The sequence below is a fragment of the Pristiophorus japonicus genome, chromosome 16, assembly GCF_044704955.1.
Source record: "Pristiophorus japonicus isolate sPriJap1 chromosome 16, sPriJap1.hap1, whole genome shotgun sequence".
Classification (NCBI taxonomy): Eukaryota; Metazoa; Chordata; class Chondrichthyes; family Pristiophoridae; genus Pristiophorus; species Pristiophorus japonicus.
In genome coordinates this window covers 17,953,322-17,977,900 of record NC_091992.1, presented here as the reverse complement: position 1 = coordinate 17,977,900, position 24,579 = coordinate 17,953,322, and the positions used below count along the sequence as shown (strand labels likewise).

Here is a 24,579-nt window from a genome sequence, read left to right as displayed (position 1 = left end):
ATCCAACGCCATCAGAAACACTCAACGACTCAAGACAGCTGTCTGACTACATCAAATATTAGTAAACAAATGATCTGTAGCTGTCATATACCATGGTACACCACAAACTACGTGGTCATTAGTGACAAACAAATTGAGATCTCACTGCCCACAGTGTTTATATTAAACCACAAAAGCTTGGTTGTCAGAATATTTAAAATACCAAAAGGTATTTTGTTACCAACATATTCTCGTGACAAAGTAGAAAATATGTAATGGCTCAGTCTGTAATACTAATTTAAGTTTCACTGGCGAGCATCCTTGGTATAACTCGTTGATTGAGGTTACAGGCACCAGTAAAATCTATAAATACCAGAGACCCAAGAATGAGATCAAGGCAATAATTACTGAGGGTTTGGATCGTTTAAACCAACATATTATGGCTCTTTCCCCCTCAATTATCTCCCTTCCCCTTCAGAAAGTGGCAAAATTCATGATGATATGTGGCTCCGCAGGTGATGGCAACCCTCCTTACCACGCTCGAGTGGCTATATAAGTGTGAGCCTTGATAGAGTATGTTAACAGACTATTTTAACTTTGGAAATCATTGTAGCTCAGCCTGATCCTGTTCTCATCCAACATCCACACTTCCCTGCAAGAGTCACTGGAAAGTGATCAACATCAAGAACACTTCTAAATGTCTTCTCTGGCGGCCTGCCTCTCCTGCAAAATTGTCCCTGCCCGGGTGGCCTTGGCGAGGGAACATGCGATGCCTGCTGGCAGCTTGAGGCCTTCTGTGATTGGTGAGCACTTTAGGAAAAACAGCATCTTACAGACACTGATAATTCTGATTTAGTTGGTACGGTCCCTTTGTTTTTGTTGGGACGTTTTTGTTTATGTTGAGCTTCTTTTAGTTTCATTGGAACATGTGATTCGTACTTATGTTAGTGGTACCCTAAAAGAGACATTTGTTGTGCTGATTCGTGTTTGGTGACCCTGGGGCAACCCAGTGTCATCCTATTGGTCCATCAAAATAGGCCCACCCTCAGTGGCCATATGTCTCCATCGCTAGCCCAGCACAGATCACAAAATGGTATGTTCCTGCTGTTTGTGGCCCGGTACAAGGCAGAGGCTCGGTTTGTAACAATTAAATAAATCCTCCCGACAGCATTTTCTTATATAATATACAGTGAAACCTGTAAAATAGGGAAACCCAAGGGATTTTTTTTTTTTAAAAAAGGTGTCCTTATTTTCAAAATGGTCATTGGATATACAGTAAATCGGATGAGCAAAATGTCCCTGGATTGGCTGCATCTCCTGCAGCGTGCCTTTTTTTCCACCTTTACCTGGGATCGTGTCCTATTCTGGAGCCCTGCCAGCTGGATAGGATTTCAGTTTATTTTCGGTTGAGTTTCCCAGTTCATTGCCATCCCTGTCTTTTCCCACTGAGGGAGGATGTTGTGATCCTGGGATTTGCTACGTTGGCAATCCGCACCGGGCGATGTGGCTACTGCAGGGCCGGAGTGCCTGGGAGACCCCAGCCAAATTGGGCGGGGTGAATTAATGCCCCGCAGACCTCTGTCTGAGGACCCCCGTTCCGTGTGCTACAGCTGCTAATGTTTGAGGTGCACTGGGGCGGGGGGGGGGGGGGGGGATAAGGTGCTGTTGGCAGCTCACTAGTACCTGACATACTGGTGGAGTGAGATTTGGTGCAGTTCCCGGCTTTTGTCGAATGGGGAGGGTTCTTTCCCCAGCATCCATAGCGGCAGAGAAAGCACTCTATCCCTATGGATGCTGGGTAAAGAGCTCCCCATTCCAGAAAAGCAATTTCCTTCACATGCTGCCGGCTTGCGCTGACCTGTGTGTCTCGTGTTTTAAGTTGCAAACGGACTTGGTGTATTGAAAGCTGTCTGGAGTTTGTAAGTTACAAGTGCCTGTAGTTTCCAGGTGCCGCTTGTATCTATTACAATGCAAGTTATTTGGGACTGTCAATGTGTCCATTTTTTGCAGGGTTTATTTTGTGAAAGTGTTCGTTCATATAAGTGGTAGGACGGTTTGATTTAGTTTGTTTCTGCCCCCAACTATTGATATAATGGGAGATTGATGTATCTGCTATGCTGTGCAGTAGATAAAGAATCCAATGTAAGTTTAACCAATGAACAGTTGATTATCTGTAATTAATTTGTACCACATTATTTATCCCCACTTCTCCTATGTGATAATGAACTCATTTTAAATAAGACGGTCACACATATTTTGTGAAAATAACGCCTACAAAATATGCTAAACACACATAAGAAGGAGAAAATTTACAAATACAAATCCCATAATAACTCAATTCTGCACAGTGAGAATTTTAAAACACCTTCTCGGAGGGAAGTAAAGAGTGATTTTAACTGTGAGTTTGATTACATTATAGGCATGCCAAACCAACTTGACTAAGTGCTTGAATTTCCACCATTTAAGCTACCCTAGTGCCTCAGCCACTAAGGCAGAATAGCCGAGTTGTAGAGGCCAGGAATGTACCACATTTGATCAGATCTGTGCTGAGCCAGCTGATTATAGCTGATGCAATGGTGCGGGTATTTCTGAGTTAACTGATCTCAGCTGGAGCGGCAGAAAGGCTATTAGAATTGACCCCGGCGCTCCAGAGGGAAATTATCCAGGATTCCTAATCCCAGTCATTACCCAGGAACTGCAGATGTGAACATCCGTGAGGATGGGATTGGAAGTGGCAGGGGTGTCCTCACTGATTAATTGCCAACGCACGTCATCTCAGTGTATAGGCAGAGGCTTGAAGAATGGCCATTTGGACGAGGAAGCACAGGGTGATTTGGCACCTATGGAATCAGACTAAAACAAAGAGTCAGCATCTTAGGGGAAGGAGGGAAAACTGGCAGAGAAAGACGGCAGGTCAAAAAGGAATTTTGGCTATTTCCTGTGGCTTCAGAAGATGCCTTGCAACCAGGAAACTAGAGAAACGTGCAATTGCCACAGCTTCACTGATGCTGCACATTGTGAGCAACTTTGAAGATATGTTCACGTTTGCCCAAGTCAGAGTTCAATGTTGGATAATATCATGCCCAAGACCTCGGGTTCTGATCACGTTGGGCCTTTCCATTTTATCTACTGCAACAAATGCTTGAGCTGATAGAAATCTCCCTAAATGCTACTTCAGTGCGGTTCACTGCTAAACACTATTGCATTGTTAGCTCAGAAAGTGTCAACAAAATGAGAATTGGTTCTGTTTTGGTGACTCTACAAATGAACATGGGGGGGGGGGGGGGGGGGGATAAAATGCAATGTTACAAGTCCCACAAAAGGTTAGTGGAAAGAAGCACACCAGTATGTCGATCTGCAGCATACAGACCAAAATGTCTTGAGGTTGAATCTCTGTACCGAGTGAGCTGGTCTTATTGGGGTATTCCAATTAGCCTTGGTGTCCTAGATTTAAAAAGTGGTAGTTGGGGGGGGGGGGAGGGGGGGGGTGTGGAAAGAGAGGCAGTTGTCCAATGTTCCTGCTGCTGGTTGCTTTCCAGCAACTCCTGACAGAAAGTGCATGTATATAGATTCTGTTCTTTGCAGTGATGCCCCCAAATAGGCTGCGGCAATCACTGCATGAGCAGAGAACAGTCTCTGGTACCAGAGGGTTGCTGGTGCCCATGGAGACATTCGCCAGTAAGAGTCAGCACCTTGAGTAAAAGGAGTAAAAGAGGAAAAAGTGCAATTTTAAAACTGCAGTATTAGAAGCTGACAGGACTATAATACACCTGTACACAGTACAGACCAGCAGGACAGAGGATCTGGTTAATAAATAACTACTGAAATTATTTTTTTTGGTGCCATTTTAGTTCTGACCACAATACAGGAATGAATGTAAATAAAAGTGTTATTATTTCTGCTTAAATAAAGTAATTGCCTCAACCTCAAATTTAATGCCTGTACCAAATTAATTTATTTAACGATTCAGTAACTTCTTAAGTTTCCTTTATATCGTTGAGACAATACAACTGGATTCCGTCTGAATTACAGACACACGCATATTGTCTGTGACATTAGATCAGTGAGCCTTTGCAAGGAGCACTAATAGGAATAAATATGTATAGGACAGTATAGATCGGGAGATGGATGTAATGGTATTTCTTGTCGTCTGCTTGCTGCTTGGAATTGCAAATCTCTTTCAGGATTTGCAATGGGCACAGTATTCACAAATTGTAATGTATTTGAAGAGCAAGTAGTGAATTCAAAGGCTTTTGTGGGCTTGGTGCATTCAATGATTTTTTGATTTTTCAGTTTAACTTGGAATATTAGAGCACTGGACTGATGAAAACAGGACTTTTTTGCGATTTAAAATAGTTAGGATAAATCCACATTAAAAATGGCATCAACTCATTGTGTCTCTCAGATGTTTGTCAAGAATTTTCTTTGTTCTGTGGCAAGGTTAGCCTGCGGGCAGCCAATACTTGTGATGGGTTGCACGACTGACTTTGGCGGGGCATAGGTCCGTGAACTGGACAGATCGATGCTGATTAACATTGAACACGGAGAAACGTGAGATGATACACTTTGAAAGGAAGAATGAGGAGAGGAAACATACACCAAAACAATAAAACAGTAGCAAAGCAGAGTGATTTAGACTTACACAACGTTTTTTAAAAATGGGATGAAGCTGTAAAGAAAAAAAACATGTGGGACGCTAGGTTTTATAAACAGCAAAAAGCAGAGATAACACCAACTTGCATTTATATGTAATTGGGATTACGGAGACATGGCTCCAGGGTAACCAAGGCTGGGAACTCAATATCCAGGGATATTCAATATTCAGGAAGGATAGACAGGAAGGAAAAGGAGGTGGGGTCGCGTTACTGGTTAAAGGGGAGATTAACGCAATAGTAAGGAAGGACATTAGCGTGGATGATGTGGAATCTATATGGATAGAGCTGCGAAACACCAAAGGGCAGGAAACATTAGTGGAAGTTGTGTACAGACCACCAAACAGTAGTAGGGAGGTTGAGGAAGGCATTAAACAGAAAATTAGGGACGCGTGCAATAAGGGTACAGCAGTTATCATGGGTGACTTTAATCTACATATTGATTGGGCTAACCAAACTGGTAGCAATACTGTGGAGGAGGATTTCCTGGAGTGTATAAGGGATGGTTTTCTAGACCAATATGTCGAGGAACCAACTAGAGAGCAGGCCATCCTAGACTGGGTCTTGTGTAACGAGAGAGGATTAATTAGCAATCTGGTCGTGCAGGGCCCCTTGGGGAAGAGTGACCATAAAATGGTAGAATTCTTCATTAAGATGGAGAGTGACACAGTTAATTCAGAGACTAGGGTCCTGAACTTAAAGAAAGGAAACTTCGACGGTATGAGATGTGAATTGCCTAGGATAGACTGGTGAATGATACTTAAAGGGATAGGCATTGGCAGACATTTAGCGATCACATGGATGAACTACAACAATTGTACATCCGTGTGTGGCGTAAAAATAAAAAAGGGAAGATGGCACAGCCGTGGCTAACAAGGGAAAGTAGGGAAAGTGTTAAATCCAAGGAAGAGGCATATAAATTGGCCAGAAAAAGCAGTAAACCTGGGGACTGGAAGAAATTTAGAATTCAGCAGAGGAGGACTAAGGGTTTAATTAGGAGGGGGAAAATAGAGTAGGCGAGCAAGCTTACAGGGAACATAAAAACTGACTGCAAAAGCTTCTATAGATATGTGAAGAGAAAAAGATTAGTGAAGACTAATGTAGGTCCCTTGCAATCAGAATCAGGTGAATTCATAATGGGGAACAAGGAAATGGCAGACCAATTGAACAAATACTTTGGTTCTGTCTTCATTTAGGAAGACACGAATAACCTCCCAAAAATACAAGAGGACCGAGGGTCTAGCGAGAAGGGGGAACTGAGGGAAATCCTTATTAGTCAGGAAATGGTGCTAAGGAAATTGAAGGGACTGAAGGCCGATAAATCCCCAGGGCCTGATAATACTCTGGGATGCAGACTAAGGAAGTGGCCCTAGAAATAGTTGATGCATTGGTGTTCATTTTCCAACATTCCATGGACTCAGGATCAGTTCCTATGGATTGGAGGGTAGCTAATGTAACACCACTTTTTAAAAAAGGAAGGAGAGAGAAAACAGAATTTTAGACCGGTTAGCCTGACATCGGTGGTGGGGCAAATGCTGGAATCAATTATTAAAGATGAAATAGCAGCGCATTTGGAAAGCAGTGACAGGATCGGACCAAGTCAGCATGGATTTATGAAAGGGAAATCATCCTTGACAAATCTTCTAGAATTTTTTGAGGATGTAACTAGTAGAGTGGATAAGGGAGAACCAGTGGATGTGGTGTATTTGGACTTTCAAAAGGCTTTTGACAAGGTCCCATACAAGAGATTAGTGTGTAAAACTAAGGCACATGGTATTGGGGGTAATATATTGACGTGGATAGAGAAATGGTTGCCAGACAGGAAGTAAAGAGTAGGAATAAACGGGTCCTTTTCAGAATGGCAGGCAGTGACTAGTGGGGTGCCGCAGGGTTCAGTGCTGGGACCCCAGCTATTTACAATATACATTAATAATTTAGATGAAGGAATTGAATGTAATATCTCCAAGTTTTCAGATGACACTAAGCTGGGCGGCAGGGCGAGCTGTGAGGAGAATGCCAAGAGGCTGCAGGGGGACTTGGCAGGTTGGGTGAATGGGTAAATACATGGCAGATGCTGTGGATAAATGTGACGTTATCCACTTTGGTGGCAAAAATAGGAAGGCAAATTATTATCTGAATGGTGACAAATTAGTAAAAGGGGAGGTGCAACGAGACCTGGGTGTCATGGTAAGTCAGTCATTAAAGGTAGGCATGCAGGTACAGCAGGCAGTAAAGAAAGCAAATGGCATGCTGGCCTTCATAGCGAGGGGATTTGAGTATAAGAGCAGGAGGTCTTGCTGCAGTTGTACAGGGCCTTGGTGAGACCACACCTTGAGTATTGTGTGCAGTTTTGGTCTCCTAATCTGAGGAAGGACGTGCTTGCTATTGAAGGAGTGCAGCGAAGATTCACCAGACTGATTCCCGGGATGGCAGGACTGACATATGAAGAAAGACTAGATCAACTAGGCTTATACTCACTGGAATTTAGAAGAATGAGAGGGGATTTCATAGAAATGTATAAAATTCTGACAGGACTGGACAGGTTAGATGCAGGAAGAATGTTCCCGATGTTGGGGAAGTCCAGAACCAGGGGACACAGTCTAAGGATAAGGGATAAGCCATATAGGACCGAGATGAGGAGAAACTTTTTCACCCAGAGAGTTGTGAACCTGTGGAATTCTCTGCCACAGAAAGTTGTGGAGTTCAGTTCGTTGGACATATTCAAAAGGGAGTTGGATGTGGCCCTTACGGTTAAAGGGATGAGGGGGTATGGAGAGAAGGCAGGGGTGGGGTACTGAGGTTGCATGATCAGCCATGATCATATTGAATGGCGGTGCAGGCTCGAAGGGCCGAATGGCCTGTTCCTGCACCTATTTTCTATATACCACCCGTAACATACGAAAATGTCCTGAGGAACTTCACAAGGGCAAAATCAGGTAAACATTGGCACCAAGCCAAAGGAGGAGATATTCGGAGGGGTGAGCAAAAGCTTGTCAAAGAGCCGGGTTTTAAGGAGGGTCTTAACGCTGAACTTATGCATATTATTGGTTAGGCCACAATTAGAATATAGGCCCTAAGTTTCCACACGCGGCAAAACAGGCGCCCCTCCGAGCTGGGCGCCCGTTTTTCGCGCCGAAAACGGCGCCTGAAAAAAAAACACGCTATTCTCGAGCGCTTTGCAGCTCGATGTCTGCTTGGCACGGTGCCCAGGGGGCGGAGCCTACCACTCGCACTGATTTTGTAAGTAGGAGGGGGCGGGCACAATTTAAATGAGTTTTTTTCGTGCCGGCAACCCTGCGCGTGCGCGTTGGAGTGTTCGCGCACGCGCAGTCTGAAGGAAACTCGGCCATTTTAAAAAGTGCTGCAGAAAAAGTGAAAATTTGTTTATTGCACCCTTGCAAAAGCTTGTATTTTAATTTTCTTGATATTTCTATGTGTGAGGGTGAGGGAGTGCATTCTGTAATTAAAGATAGACTGTGATAAACGGGACACATGCACTTGTTTGAGACTATTCAAATTCTTTGTAGCTGTTCAATTTTTAACATTTTTTAATAAAATCACATTGCCCTTCCATGATCAGCACTGAGGCTTCTTGCAGCTTTCTCCCCCTGCCATCCGTCGGGCCCGACGGCAAACGGCTGCCTCAAGTAATGAGGCTTCTTGCAGCTTTCTCCCTCCCTTCACCCCCCCCCCTGCCGTCGGGAACGGCTGCCTCAAGTACTGAGGCTTCCTGCAGCCTTCTCCCTGCCTTCCCCCCCCCCTGCCGTCGGGAACGGCTGCCTCAAGTAATGAGGCTTCCTGCAGCGTTCTCCTTGCCTCCCCCCCCCTGCCGTCGGTCGGGCCCGACGGCAAATGGCTGCCTCAAGTAATGAGGCTTCCTGCAGCATTTTCCCTGCCTCCCCTCACCCCCCCTGCCGTCGGTCGGCCCCGTATGCAAACCGCTGCCTGAAAGGCCTGCCTGAAGCACTTTCACACAGGTAGGAACATGGTTTATTTAATCTTTTCTTTGCTTATAAATTTTTATTCCGGTTGGATTTATTTGTATAATATTTGTATAAGTATAACTAAGGATTTATTGTAGAATGTAATGACTTCCCATCCCCCCCCCCCGTTCCCGACGCCTAATTTGTAACCTGCGCCTGATTTTTTAATGTGTCGACAAGGTTTTTTCAAGCCTACAAAAATCTTCACTTGCTCCATTCTAAATTAGTTTGGAGTACGTTTTCACTGTGGAAACTTTCAAATCAGGCGTCAGTGGCCGGACACGCCCCCTTTTGAAAAGAAAATTCTGTTCAAAAGTGAAACTGTTCTACCTGACTAGAACTGCAGAAAACCTAAGTGTGGAGAATTCCGATTTCTAAGATACTCCGTTCTCCACCAGTTGCTCCTAAAAATCAGGAGCAAATCATGTGGAAACTTGGGGCCATAGTGTCTAGTTTCAGTTCCATATATATGCCATGAGAAGATGTAGAAGAGACTTACTGAGAAGATACCAGGGAAGAGAAGAGACACTTTCACAAAACTGAAAAGATTCAGGTGTTCTAAGTTATACAGGGCTTTATAAGATAAATTGAAAAAGTTGTTTCCACTGTTTGCTGAGTCGGTAAATAGAGAGCAAAAATTTAAGATCAACACCGAGCAAATGAAGCAAGAGGTTAGGAAAACTATTTTTACACCAGGGATGTTAGGACCTGAAATGCCCCACGAAAAGCAGTGATGGAAACAAAAAAAGAGCTGTTAAATGTGATGTAAATAAATAATTTGAAAAATAAACATTTAACAGGATATGGGGATAGGGTAGGAGATGGGGACTTAGAGAGCTTAGTGAGCCTGCACAGAGGTGATGAGCTAAATGGCCTCCTTCTGTGCCTGTCTAAGAACCTGTCCACCTGGAAAGGTGTGAGTGAACATCAACATGAAGAGACCAATTCCAATCCCTCCAACTTATTATTTACTGCAGTCTGAATCTGCTCTGACCCCATTTGTTAAAGACAAACTTCAAGAAGATTATTTCGACATGCAAGGAAAAACATCCTTATAATTCAGGGGCTTCTCTCTCTTCAGTCTATTAAGGTTCTATGAGAATAATGTTATGTACAAAGCACGTAGTTTGTACGTGATTAAGAGCTCGTTGAGAAGTGCTCGATGAACTGTGGATGCTGCCATCCCAGTTTGTATGAAGTGCGCGTTTGATTATTGTGTTGTATTGCATCGTCTATCTTTTTGCTTTGGCATATTATTTTATCAGTGAATAAATTTGAACAAGCAGTTTTAGCTAGTGCATATGTTGTGGTCTAGAGCTGTTGATTTTCTTTTCACCCTCTGAGGTAAACATGTAGTTACGAGCAAGTGATTTGCTGCGATTCAAAGTTAATTATTAGATTGGGTTACGCTAACCCATGAACAGTAGAGAATACAAATGCAGATGTCAGTTCAGAGGGGACTCGATATGTGTATGGAATCTGTGTCCAGCTGCGAGCATAAGAAGGGTCCGGAGAAAAGACCCCAAACTGTACCAGCTAGACATGGCTACACCAAACTTTGTATCCCAGTGTCAATGAGACTGAGTCAGACTTCTTACAAGGTTGGTGAGGTGGGGTGAGGGGGTGAGGAAAGGAGGAAAGAAAGAGAACAAAAAGAGGTCTGACTGTTTAGCTAATTTTAGGGGGTGAGGAAGGGACTGGGATGACTTATTTCATACTTATTTCATGACTTATTACATAAAGCACCATTAACAGCAATCATGCACTGGACCATTTCACCTACCGGACAAATGATAACACAGATAAGGAGAAGCAGGGATATCTGACACACTCAGGGCATCCTCTTCAAAACATTAATATGCATTTCAATATTTTTTTTAATGTTTCATATATTTTATATGCTAAATCCAACAATTCAAGAACATTTGGAGCTTACTACACTACTTTAAAAGAAACGCATGCAAACCTAGGCCACTGCAACAAATGTTTAAAGATTAATGCCAACACATCGCACGGAATGAATCACAAATGTTACGAGTGCACAGAAAGGAAAGTAATCAAGATATGCATGGTAGAATTGCAGCATTGCCATACATACCTTGGGGAGGAACTATTCCCCCTGATACTGGGAACATGAAGCTGCAACCAAAGTACAAAAAAATAAAATTAGCAAAACAGATCTTTACAGGTTCCTGACAGAATCTAAACTGCTGACGTTCAATTAGAGAAACAAATTCTTCCTATCGAGAGTGAAATACTCCGTCATTAATGATTATTGAAAGAATCCATAACTACTTTTAATAGGGAATCATATAGGTGTTTGAAAGAGATGAATATTAAAAGATATAGGGGCAAGTGGGAGGGTGGGATTGGACTAAATGGCCCCCATGGAGAAAAATGGCAAAATAGTTCTTGATGGGCAGAATGGCCTGTTTCTATGTTGCAACATTCTATGCCAACTTATTATTAGCACTGTGAAAAGGACTGTAAAGGCTGCTGATTTGGGGGCAGAGTGTTTGTATTCCCCATTTGAAAATGGAGCCTTTAGCTTTGCCCCTTTTAGATGGTCCTTAAATTGTCGTTGAAATCCCCCTCCAAACATTCCTTAATAAGAACGATGAAGAAATTCCACATAGAAAAATTGAAAATTAAGAATCATTTTTAAAAAGTCACTTACCACACAGAGATTTCAGTTACCAGTAATTAATATACTGCAAAACTCAACCTTTTAGCTCTTTTTAGAATTACAGCCTACCGTAAAATACTACACCCTTGGCGTATGAACTTCTGTAGCAATTCTTTTAAAAAAAAGGTAATGCCGTACATTGATGTCTCGAGCATCTGTGCAGTATTGCAGCCAGTAATAAAGCTTTAAATCCACTGAAGCTTTGTTTTATTATTGATAGAAACTATCTGGTACATCGACGGGCCGAATGGCCTTCTTCCATGCTGTAACCACTCTATGATTGCGAGTTCCTGATCTTGGCTCGACCGTTAGGAAAGCTGCAGTAGCAGCTAGACAGAAGCCCACTTCCACCAACCCCCCCCAACCTCCACTCCCCAATTAAATGCGTGACACACAGCCTCTGCACCACCCCTTAGCTACTAACTGCACCTCTTAGCAATTAATTGGAACACAATACCGGAATGCACTGGATAGTGATCGATTATTAGTAGGGCTGGGGAAGGGGGAATGGAAGTTAAAGAAGATTTATATATATATATAAAAATACATTTATCCAAAGCTGGACACACATAGCAAATGTTTGCAGCACCAATAGGTTGTCATTTCTTTAGGTTTTTAAATTACTTTGTGACTTTAACTTTGCATACAATGCCTCATAAATAACCACATCTATTACTTTGTGCTACACAAACATAAATTTCTGTCAGAACATCCTTAGCACGACTGCATTGTCAATATATTTGAAACAAGAATGCTGGCTGATAGATGTTCACTTTCATCAACTAAGCACAGTTTGGAGAATCAGGCCTACTGAGTGAAAGCACTGGCTCTGGAGGAAAAATAACAAGGATAAACACAATGAAGTAGGTTTTTCCACCCGAGACTGCAACTTATTCTGCAGCACAGTACCATCGTGACTCATGACTTGACAATACAACAGAACATCCTAGAAGTAAACCTTTAAGGATAATCAGTCATTGGATTTAGTATCAAAAGTGTAGGCAACACAAAAAGAACTAGCAAGGTAATAATGCAATGTGACTCAGCACAGCTTTGAAAGAGTCAGCCATGGCTCAGTGGGAACACGCTCAATTCAAAGTCAAAAGGTTGTGGGTCCAAGCCCCACTCCAGAGATTTGAGCTCATCATTTTGGCTAACACTTTAGTGCAATACTGACAAGAGTGCTGCACTGTTGGAGGTGCTGTCTTTCAAATTAAATGTTAAACCCGTTTGCCCTCTCAAATAGATGTAAAAGCACGATTGAAGAAAAACATGGGAATTCTCCCGATGTCCAAGCCCACATCTATCCCTCGGCCAACTGCATTAAAACAGATTATTTGGCAATTTACCTCATTGCTGTTTGTGAGACCTTACAGTGTGCACATTGGCTGCAGTGTTACATTGGCGGCGCAGCCCTGAACAACGTGGACCAATTCCCATACCTCGAGAATCTCTTATCAACAAAAGCAGACAGTGACGACGAGATTCAACACCACCTCCAGTGAGCCAGTGCAGCCTTCGGCTGCCTGAGGAAAAGAGTGTTTGAAGACCAAGCCCTCAAATCCACCACCAAGCTCATGGTCTACAGGGCTGTAGTAATACCCGCCCACCTGTATAGCTCAGAAACATGGACCATGTACAGTAGACACCTCAAGTCGCTGGAAAAATACCACCAACGATGTCTCCGCAAGATCCTACAAATCCCCTGGGAGGACAGATGCACCAACATAAGCACTGACCACACTTGATCAGCTCCGCTGGAGAGGCCACATAGTTCGCATGCCAGACACGAGACTCCCAAAGCAAGCGCTCTACTTGGAACTCCTTCACGGCAAGCGAGCCAAAGGTGGGCAGAGGAAACGTTACAAGGACACCCTCAAAGCCTCCCTGATAAAGTGCAACATCCCCACCGACACTTGGGAGTCCCTGGCCAAAGACCAGGGAAGTGCATCTGGGAGGGCGCTGAGCACCTCGAGTCTCATCGCCGAGAGCATGCAGAAATCAAGTGCAGGCAGCGGAAAGAGCATGCGGCAAACCAGTCCCACCCACCCTTTCCCTCAACAACTATCTGTCCCACCTGTGACAAGGACTGTGGTTCTCGTATTGGACTGTTCAGCCACCCAAGGACTCATTTTTAGATTCCGAGGGACTGCCTATGATGACGATGATTCCTTGGCTGTGAAGCACTTTGGGATATTTTGTGCTTACGTGTGACTTGCAGTACTAAATCCAATGAGTGATTTTCCTGAAAGTTTACCTCTAGAATGTGCTGTTGTACTGTCATGAGTCATAATGGTACAGTACTACGTTGCAGTCTTAGGTGGAAAAACCCGCTTAGTTATATTTGGCACCAGTAATTGGCACTAGTAATTTCCATCCAAAGCCCGTGCTTCCATTCACTAGGTCTGATTCTCCAAACTGTACTCGGTTGATAAAAGTGAATATTTTTCATGCACAATGGTGCGAACGGTCGGAGGTTGGATCAGCCCACAATACATCAACTTGCCATTGCTTACTTTTACGCCTTACACAAAGATCCGTCAACAGATGCCGTTTACCCCACCCCTGCCCCACTATAAAATGTATTTCATAATTACAATGCATTGCCAATATTCTGAATAAATTGGCAGCTAATTCATGCCTGAAACACTTTATTCTTCCCATTCATTGGTTTCCCCATTTTGTGCTTTCATAAAATGCACCAACCCATTGCCTATAATTTCAGTTGGTAACACTAGTAACCTTAGCGGGTCTCCAAACAAGATTATTCGTACTAATTGGTCTATATTACTGCACTATTTGATACAAGTTTACCTTAACCAAGAGATAGGAGGCAGGCTTATGCAAGCACTGACCCCATTCCCCACCCCCTAAAAAATACAGTGAGCTGCCACATTCAGCCATGAACCAGAGCGCGGTACTAAATGGAGGAGAGAGAGACCAGCAACTGAAGGGGCTGAGGGAAAAACTACAAGATCAAGAATGTAGACATGCCATGTGCCCATTATCTTAATGAGGGAACTGTGTCTTGAAGAGACACATTTTGTGCAGGAAGAGCTGGCAGAATGTCTGGGGACATGTCTGCCACAATAGGTCAGAGAGAACAGTTGAGTGCGAGAGCGACAGCCTTATTTGGCTCATTTCAGAACTACCTCAGGAGAGCTGGTATTTTGTCAACTGCATAATCTGGCAGTCCCAATATAATTTAGTAATTATACTAGCATTGTAGACAAAGCCGTGAAATATTACTTGCAGAAGTAAATGCAAGAATGAAATTACATCCATAGGGCAATACATGGCTGAATATGTGCATTTCAAGGCTGTAACACATTTAAAAAGGTGCAGATGATAAAGAATGTACTAAAGAAATAAGCCCCAGAGAGCTGGTCTACAAAGGAAAGCTTTCACTTGTGCCAATTACTATAAAATGGCTGCCTTGAATATATTTTTTTCATATGAGCTGTTTTATTAAATATTTGCAATAATCACCCATGATTTAACCATGGATTTCTATAGAAAGTTATATGGGCGTGTTACTTCCTTGCACCACGTTAGCCAATCTATGTTTTAATATTTGTTCTTGGAATGCGGTCAATATTGGATAGGCAGTATTTATTCACAACTTGCTGTGCTGGGATTTAAACTCATGACTTCTAGGATGCTTGTTCAGTACCTAAATGACGGCACCCGTTGCAGTTTATTCTGGTGCCCTTTTTATCCAAGTGCCAGAGCAATTTATAAGCCAAAATATATTATACAAATTAGACCAAAAAGTCATAATGTGAACTGCCCCAATTCTCAACTACTGTAAAAGCAGCTCCCCAAAACAGAACAAAAATGTAATAGCGTGCAAGTCAGAATTTAAGGTTGCATCTAAAAATATCACTAAGCAGAAAGCAATTATTTTTTTTTTAGTTATTATGGAAACCTAATACAGTATAGGGACACTGCTCTGCATTATTAAGCAAACGATTAAACATCACTGCTGTAGCTGGTTAACCAGATGGTATCATCATGCACGACAGTATTGTGGTTCTTTGTTAATAGGGCTCGCAAATAACTTCCTACCCTATAACCACTATTCTATACTTGAATTGTTTGAATTAAAATATATCATTTAGTTACTCTACTTTAGGACAATACTTATTTACATCTAGAATCAAGAAGCAAACATTACCCATTACCTAAACATTTCACTTCCCTACACAGATCAAATCACACATATATAATTTAAAACTGGAAAAGCTCTCAGAATGCAGCTATGTTACAGTGCGATAATTATTTTCATTCCTCCAGTTTGATTATTAAAAGGTTTTTTTTTAAAGTGCTGTGGGTTAACAGTAATAAACCCTGGGCTGTTCTAAAGGTCTGTACGATTTCAGTTGTTCAGACTCATCAATTTTAAAGAGATGCTTCTTACATGGATCACAGCATTTCAACAGTACTGTCAGGTCTGTACTACATCCATGCTTTGTGCTGCCCATTCTCTGAAAAGGTTGGTACCAAAAGGAAAGCTTGCAGCCTGGGGGCACAGTGTAACGAGTGGGAGGGGTGTTCACCCCACAATTCTTCATACAGCTGGTTCCCAATCTTAGCATTTCAATCTGGGAAAACTCAGCCAGTAGGAATAGAGGGACATCTTTCAATTAATATTCAAATTCCCAATAAAACTACACAGCTCTCATGGGTTTCCTAGCAACCGAGTTAGAACAGCCAAAGCCTAAATGTGTCAATTTTAACACAAAATGCCATACAACCATTTTGTTTAATATACTGTAGTGCCCAATACAATAGGCTTTGGGAAACATACAAAAAGAATGACAGTTGATTCCTACAGTTTCATATTTCAGGGAGTTATAAATTAAGAGAGACCATGATGTTTTGGTGGATGTATAGCGAGAGGCTTCTTAAGCAATAGCTACTATTTATCAGGAATGCTTGAGATATTAAATACATTGAGAAAATGGACAGAATGTTGGCCGATGAGAGTCATAACATTTCAGCAACTTCTTCAATCCAGCAATCAATAGCCATGCTGTCAGATGACTTTTAAAATTAAGCTAGTAAAATTCATTCACTTGAATCACATTTCCAGCCAATTACAGATGGAAACGCAACACCTATATGGGGGGGGGGTGGGGGGGGAGGAAGAAGATAAATTAATTATTCAATCATGACAAGATTATTGGGTCAGGTTTGATGCCTGCTACATCTGCTCAGCATTCCTTTTGATTGGGGAGAGGGATTGTTCTTCAAAACTGCAAGCACTGCCCTAATAGTTCTGGTGGTCCTTGCCACTGCTGCATCTATCCAAAATAGTTGGCAGGCCAAACCGGCCTTCAAAGTATTGCAGCTCACAAAATATTCTTTCCTTTTTGGTACAGTACTTTTGAAAATATCAAATCATGCAACAAAAATACAACAAACACATTGGGCAGCAGCCAGCAAAAAAATCAACACTCTGTTCAGCCCAGGAGTGCCTCCAAAACAATGTTTTAAAAACAGATAAACTTAACCTGCTGAGCAGGAAAAATATAGTTCATCCTCACTGGGGACATAAACCAAGCAATTTCAAAGCTGATTCGTCCCCTCACCCTTTCCCTGGCAAACTCCGGATTGCCAAAGATCACTGGAGCTGTATTCACTGAGTTTATGAATACTTTTACTATTCACATTTATTAATAATTTTAATAAATGACGTGCGTGGGGGTGGGAGGGGGGGGAGGGAAAGAGACAGAGAGGGAGGAAAATCACAATTCAAATATTGCTGGATCATGTTGTACCGAGCAGCTTCCAGCATTATTAATTTACAGCTAAATTAGTAATGCTGGATGAAAAGAGATAGGGTGGGATCAAAGATACATGAAGGGCCGATCTCCTTGTGGAACATCAATAATTCAGTGTACAGTACACAGCACATCAGCTTTCCCTTCAAGTGGCAAAACTACAGCTTGAAAATGAGGGATCGGGATCCTGTATTCCATTCGGCCACGATCCACCCTTCTGAAGTTTAATTTTAAATTCTTAAAACCTGATTGAGAGGGGGTTAAAAAAAAAAAGAGGCTCGCGGTTCATTTTTGTTTAAACCCCAGATGAATGGAAGTGAAGGTAAATGAAAAGCCAGCCTGTGGGTGCACAGGATGAGTTGTATCTCGGAGGGGGGTTATAATTATAGAATGTGTGTCTGCCCTGGTCCCTGCCTGACACTGACCCCATTTCCCCGGCAACCAAACAACCTCCTTAAAGGCAAGGCGAGCGCCGGCTGAGTGATCGGTCTCTGCATCCCCCGCCGCCGGCACAATTATCTCAATCGTCGAATTATCGTTTAATTTATATATATATATATATCACACAGGGCAACGAATCCGGAAAATCGAGGTCTCCGCTTACCTGCCGCTGCCGCCGCTACCTGAGCTCGGTCGCAGCGCCATCTTGATTCGGCTCCTTGTCAACCAGCGACTACTTCCGGGTTTCCCCCTCCAAAGGTCACCGCTCAGTCACCTGTCACCAGCCCTGGGCTCACTGAGTCATCTTATTGCAACATTGGCAAACGTATCTTTCCTATGTGCCCACACTCCACAGCTTCATCCTTTTTTCTTTTTTATAAAGGAAGCTGTTCCAGTGTAAATATCTCAGCTTCACTAGGGTTTTATTTTCTTTTTCTTTAAATCATTCTAAATTATTCACAAGTTTTCTTTTCTTTAAATCATTGTAAATGATGCACAAGTTTTCTTTTCTTTAAATCATTCTAAATTATTCACAACTTTTCTTTAAATCATTCTAAATTATGCACAAGTTTTCTTTTCTTTAAATCATTGTAAATGATGCACAAGTTTTCTTTTCTTTAAATCATTCTAAGTTATGCACAAGTTTTCTTTAAATCACTCTAAATTATGCACAAGTTTTTTTTTCTTCTGAGTTAATGGAATACATCAGCCTGGGAGTTAGATATGGCCCTGACAGCTAAAGGGATCAAAGGGTATGGAGAGAAAGCAGGAAAGGGGTACTGAGGTTGAATGATCAGCCATGATCCTATTGAATGGTGGTGCAGGCTCGAAGGGCCGAATGGCCTACTCCTGCACCTATTTTCTGTGTTTCTATGAACTCAGGAGCTGCTGCTGTATTTCTTTTGTTATTCAGCAAAATTATAACCACCTAATTTTGTTCTTGGTGTGTTAACACTGTTATGATAAGAAAAATATTGGAAAACCAACAATGGAAATGCAGTAAAAATATTTTAATTTCTTAAGGGGAAAATTGTTAAGAAAATTTGATGAACAAAATGCAGAATGAAAGACAGACTTGTGTTCATATAATGCCTTTCACAATCTCAGGACGTCCCAAAGCACTTTGCAGCCAATTAATACTTTTTGAAGTGCTGGAAATGCAGCAGCCAGTTTACACACAGCAAGATCCCACAAACAGTAATGTGCTAATGACCAGATCATCTGTTTTTAGGTGTTTGAGGGATAAATATTGATCAGGACACTGGGAAGAACTCCCCTGCACGTCTTCGAAATATTGCCGTGGGATCTTTTACATTCACCTGAGAGGACAGATGGGATCATGGCTTAATGTCTCATCCAAAAGTCATCCGATAGTACAGCACTCCCTCACACTGAAGTGTCTGCCTGGATTATGTGCTCAAGTCTTTGGAGTAAGATGTGAACCCACAGCTTTCTGACTCAGAGGCAAGAATGCTAACAACTGAGTCATGTCTAACCTAAACTGCAAGTGTTAGATTTGGAGATTCGGTTGAGATTTGATACATGTTTTGCCACTAATATAATTTAGTAAATATTTGTAAAAGTCAGGAAGCCTATTTATTGTAGAAGCTACATTTTATTTATATATCATATTGCCAAATATGCAATTTTGAGTGCAGTAGTCCAAGAGCCACACTGACAGAATGTACAAAAAATTATTATTCACATAAAAACAGTTCAGCAGAATGACTAACAGTGCAGTGGCAGTGATCCCGTTGTGGTGACAATCAGGTCATTATCTTTATGTTTTATTTTCTGAATGTCTAAGTTAAATTGAAGGCTGCACTCACTTCACTGTTTCAAAATGAAGGACAGGAGACAGTGCGACTGCAGAAAGGAACAAATGGCTGTTAGATAATCAATTGAGATAAAGGGTGCTTTGTTGCCAAATGAACAGAGACCTAAATGTAATTTCCATGCTTCTGTCAAAACAAGTAGACTATTATACCGCGAGGAAGCCAGCAGTTCACGTCATTATCATTTTGTTTTCCAAGGTGCATTTTTTGTTTGCTTGTCTTTCATTAATTATTGTACTGAATAGTATTTTACTGATCTTTCTTCTTTCTATATCATTGCATCTAAATAAATCTGGATAGTAATTTTAGCCAGTACATAGTGGTCCATCTAGGTATATCTAACACCTTGTGAGCTGATAAGAGAATGTGGTGAGTATCCCACCAGTAAGTGATTTGTGGCGATTCAGGGTTTCGTTAGACTTGGGCTACACCAATCCATGAGAATAAAGCCCAAGGTTTTGGCTCACAAGAGACTTTGTCTGCTTATGGATGTCATGTATTCAACCAGCATTGTAACCCATGTATAATCTGACCTAAGTTGTACACTGTGAGAACACTGACCACGAGGTGGTGAACATGTGGGAGACATTCCTAGCCTAGACCTTCAGATATAAAAGGGGAAGCTCCACCCACTTCCTTCACTTGAGTGCTATGAAATAAAGGACAGGTCACAGACTGACCTTCTCTCAAGCATGGGCCTCGTGTGCATTTATACTGTATAGTAAGGACGTATTAATGGCGACAAGAAACTGGGATTTAAACCACGTGAGCATGGCCACGAGCAGAACAGATGAGAGGTACTGTGTTAAGGAATGGTTGGGACAGAGATTCAACATTGTTAAAGCAGCACACAGTTCTCCGGGCAATAACAGGGACAGTCAGGGACGATTGACTGGCAAGGGACCTTTTGTTTCAAACAGCAGCTCATGCTGGAGGCGTGGAGGCACACACTCAGCCGGAGTTTGCAGAGGTGAGCAAAATACCTGCAGAAATTGCAGAAATGAACGCTGGGGGAAGTCGCTGGAAGCTGAAGTTCAGCGAGTTCATGTAGAGTATACAGTTCATACACCAGGACGCCACCGATAATGATGAAAGTGCTCCTCAATGGCATCCCAGTATCAATGGAGCTAGACACGGGGGCCAACCAGTCCCTGATCGGTATCAAACAGTTCGAAAAGTTGTGGGCGTCCAAGGCCAGGAGGCCAAAATTATTGCCAATTGACGTACAGCTACGGACTTACACAAAGCAGATCATTCCGGTGCTAGGCAGCGCCACGGTAGTCGTGACCCACAAAGATTCGGAGAACAGACTGCCACTCTGGATTGTCCCAGGGGACGGTCCCGCACTACTGGGGAGGAGTTGGCTTGCTGTCATGAACTGGAAATGGGGCGATGTCAATGCAATTTCCTCTGTGGAGCGAGTATCATGCTCACAGATCGTGGACAAATTTGACTCATTATTTCAACCCTGCATTGGCACTTTCATGGGGGCCTAGGTAGTGATTCACATAAACCCGGACGCCAGGCCAGTACACCACAAGGCCAGAGCGGTGCCATACGTGATGCGGGAAAAGATAGAAGGCGAATTGGACCACCTGCTGAGGGAAGGTATCATCTCGCCAGTCGAATTCAGTGACTGGGCAAGCCCGATTGTGCCAGTGCTCAAGGCGGATGGGTCGGTCAGGATATGTGGCGATTACAAGGCCACCATCAATCGGGTGTCACTCCAAGACCAGTACCCGCTACCGAGAGCGGAGGACCTCTTTGCGACGCTATCCAGTGGCAAACTTTTTTCAAAATTGGACCTGACCTCAGCTTACATGACCCAGGAGCTGGCGAGTGAGTCGAAGAAGCTGACCACCATCACGACACACAAGGGGTTGTTTGAGTACAACAGATGTCCGTTCGGGATTCGCTCGGCCGCCGCCATCTTCCAACGAAATATGGAAAGCCTCCTCAAGTCGATTCCAGGGACGGTGGTTTTTCAGGACGGCATCCTCATTACGGGTTACGATACTGAAGAACACCTCCACAACCTGGAGGAGGCGCTATGCAGACTGGACCGGGTAGGGCTGCGACTGAAAAAGGCGAAGTGCGTCTTCCTAGCTCCAGAGGTAGAATTCCTTGGGATGAGGGTAGCAGCAGACGGGATCAGCCCAACTGCGTCCAAGACGGAAGCGATCCAGAGAGCACCCAGATCCCGTAACACGACGGAGCTGCGTTCATTCCTGGGGCTCCTGAACTATTTTGGTAACTTTCTTCCCAAATTCAGCACGCTGCTAGAGCCGCTACACGTGCTCCTACGCAAAGGTCGCGAATGGGTCTGGGGGGACAGCCAGGAAAGGGCTTTTAATAGAGCATGCAATTTGTTATGTTCCAACAATCTGTTAACGCTATATGACCCATGTAAGAAACTTGTGTTAACGTGCGATGCGTCGTCCTATGGTATCGGGTGTATGTTGCAGCATGTCAATGCCAAGGGTCAGTTACAGCCGGTAGCTTATGCCTCCAGAAGTCTGTCCCAGGCAGAAAGGGGCTACGGGATGGTAGAAAAGGAGGCGCTCGCATGTGTATATGCGGTAAAGAAAAGGCACCAGAACCCGTTTGGCAGGAAATTTGAGCTGGAGACAGATCACAAACCCCTAACGTCCCTTTTGGCCGACAACAAGGCCATAAATGCAAACGCATTGGCTCGCATACAGAGGTGGGCACTCACGTTAGCTGCCTATGACTACACAATTCGGCACAGACCAGGCACCGAAAACTGCGCCGATGCACTCAGCAGGCTCCCACTAGCCACCACTAAGGGGGCTACCGAGCATGCTGCTGAGATGGTCATGGCTGTTGAAGCTTTCGGAAGTGAAGGCTCACCCGTGACAGCCCGTCAGATTATAGTCTGGACAAATAGAGACCCGCTATTGTCTCTAGTCAAGAAATGTGTCCTGAATGGGGACTGGGCAGCCACGTACAGGGCATGCCCTGAGAAATTTAAACCATTTCACAGGCGCAAGGATGAACTCTCGATTCAGGCCGATTGCCCACTGTGGGGAAACCGCGTAGTCATGCCCCAGATGGGCAGAGAGGTGTTCATCAGAGAACTCCACAATGAGCACCCGGGCATTGTCACGATGAAGACAATTGCCAGGTCACACGTTTGGTGGCCAGGGATAGACGCAGATCTGGAACTTTGTGTTCGCAGGTGCAACACGTGTGCCCAGCTGGGCAATGCGCCCAGGGAAGCCCCCCTTAGTCCATGCCGTGCCAAGCCTTAGTGTAAGTCCGTAGCTGTGCGTCAATCGGCGATAATTTTGGCCTCCTGGCCTTGGACGCCCACAACTTTTCAAACTGTTTGATACCCATCAGGGACTGGCTGGCCCCGTGTCTAGCTCCATTGATACTGGGATGCCATTGAGGAGAACTTTCATCATTATCAGTGGCGTCCTGGTGTATGAACTGTATACGTGCTCCACATGAACTCGCTGAACTTCAGCTTCCAGCGACTTCCCCCAGCGTTCATTTCTGCAATTTCTGCAGGTATTTTGCTCATCTCTGCAAACTCCGGCTGAGTGTGTGCCTCCACGCCTCCAATATGAGCTGCTGTTTGAAACAAAAGGTCCCTTGCCAGTCGATCGTCCCTGACTGCCCCTGTTATTGTCTTTGAGTGCGCCATTAACAGGTGTTGATGGCCCCATTACTGGCCGCATTGTCCCTTGCAATGGCGTGAATCGCCGTTCAGCTTGCCATTGTCTCTGTCGAACTCCCCCTCTGGGTTCGACTACACGTTGGGGCATGCCCGACTGCCCTCGTCTGCCTGGAGAACTGTGTGCTGCTTTAACAATGTTGAATCTCTGTCCCAACCATTCCTTAACACAGTACCTCTCGTCTGTTCTGCTCGTCGCCATGCTCGCGTGGTTTAAATCCCAGTTTCTCATCGCCATTGATACATCCTTACTATACAGTATAAATGCACACGAGGCCCATGCTTGAGAGAAGGTCAGTCAGTGTCCTATCCTTTATTCCATAGCACTCAAGTGATGGAAGTGGGTGGAGCTTCCCCTTTTATACCTGAAGGTCCAGGTTAGGAGTGTCTCCCACAAGTTCACCACCTAGTGGTCACTGTTCTCACAGTGTACAACTTAGGTCAGATTATACATGGGTTACAATGCTGGTTGAATACATGACACAGCCATTCACGTTTTTTCTCTGGGGGTTTCTGACAAAGTTATTGTTCTCCATGAAAATTACTGGCAGCAATGTTTCATAACATCCCTCATGTATCTCCTCCCCCCGCCCCCCACCCCCACCTTGCTCTCGTTCCCTCTCCCACCCCCACCTAATTGGATATCCCTCTCAGCCCCCAGGTAGAATGTGCTTTCCCTCTCCGACTTCCTCCCCAATAACTGTGTCTGTTTCTCAACTCTCAGTTGCTCAGACTGCAGTGCTTCTCCAATAACAAACAAAAATTGGGAGCATAATCATTGGAGACAGTCATGTTCCAGGACGTTTTCACCAACTTTCCACAGAAAGGATGCGAAAGTGTTACAGTTAAGGTTGGTTAACGCAGGTTAATAAAAAGGCACCGAGATGAAAGATCGTTAAAATCCTAATAGGCTAGGCTTTGAGGTAGTTTCCCCAAAGATTGTAAATGAAAAACAAATACGTCATGTTAATTGTGTTGGAAGGTCCCTGACCCTGGAGGCTCAGCACGGGTTGTCAGGCATAAACCATCCATTCCAGTTGCAAACACAAGGGGATAAACAAAGAGATGCAGACAGGTCCTGAGACAGAAAGCTGCATTGGCAAGTGTTTACCAGGTGCAGGAGAATACAGGAGAGTAGTAACAAGGAAGATGACTCAATATATATGGGACGCGTAGGATTACATAGGGCACAGAAACAGGCCATTCGGCCCAACCAGTCCATGCCTTCGTTTATACTCAACTTGAGCCTCCTCCTGTCTTTCCTCTTCTAAATCTATCAGCATAACCCTCTAGTCCCTTCTCCCTCATATGCTTGTCTAGCCTCCCCTTAAATGCATCTATACTTTTTGCTTGAACCACTCCCTATGGTAGCGAGTTCCACATTCTCACCACTCTTTGGGTAAAGAAGTTTCTTCTGAATTCCCCACTGGATCTCTTGGTGATTATCTTATATTGATGGCCTCTAGTTATGCTCTTCCCCACAAGTGGAAACATTCTCTCTCTATCAAAACCTGTCA

The 24,579-nt window shown here is 43.6% G+C and overlaps 1 protein-coding gene across 6 annotated transcripts in view; it reads right to left on the bottom strand.

Moving 5' to 3' along the window:
- synrg (synergin, gamma) overlaps positions 1-17,758 on the bottom strand; it is a 117,405-nt gene extending 99,647 nt beyond the window's left edge. For all 6 annotated transcript variants that reach the window (XM_070857061.1, XM_070857062.1, XM_070857064.1 and 3 more), the window contains exons 1-2: positions 17,691-17,758; positions 10,713-10,753 (exon numbers count right to left, since the gene is read on the bottom strand). In XM_070857061.1, the coding sequence (XP_070713162.1) occupies positions 10,713-10,753; positions 17,691-17,731 (82 nt within the window). In that variant the 5' untranslated portion in view covers positions 17,732-17,758. The remainder of the gene's footprint in view (positions 1-10,712; positions 10,754-17,690) is intronic.
- Positions 17,759-24,579: the final 6,821 nt, after the last annotated feature.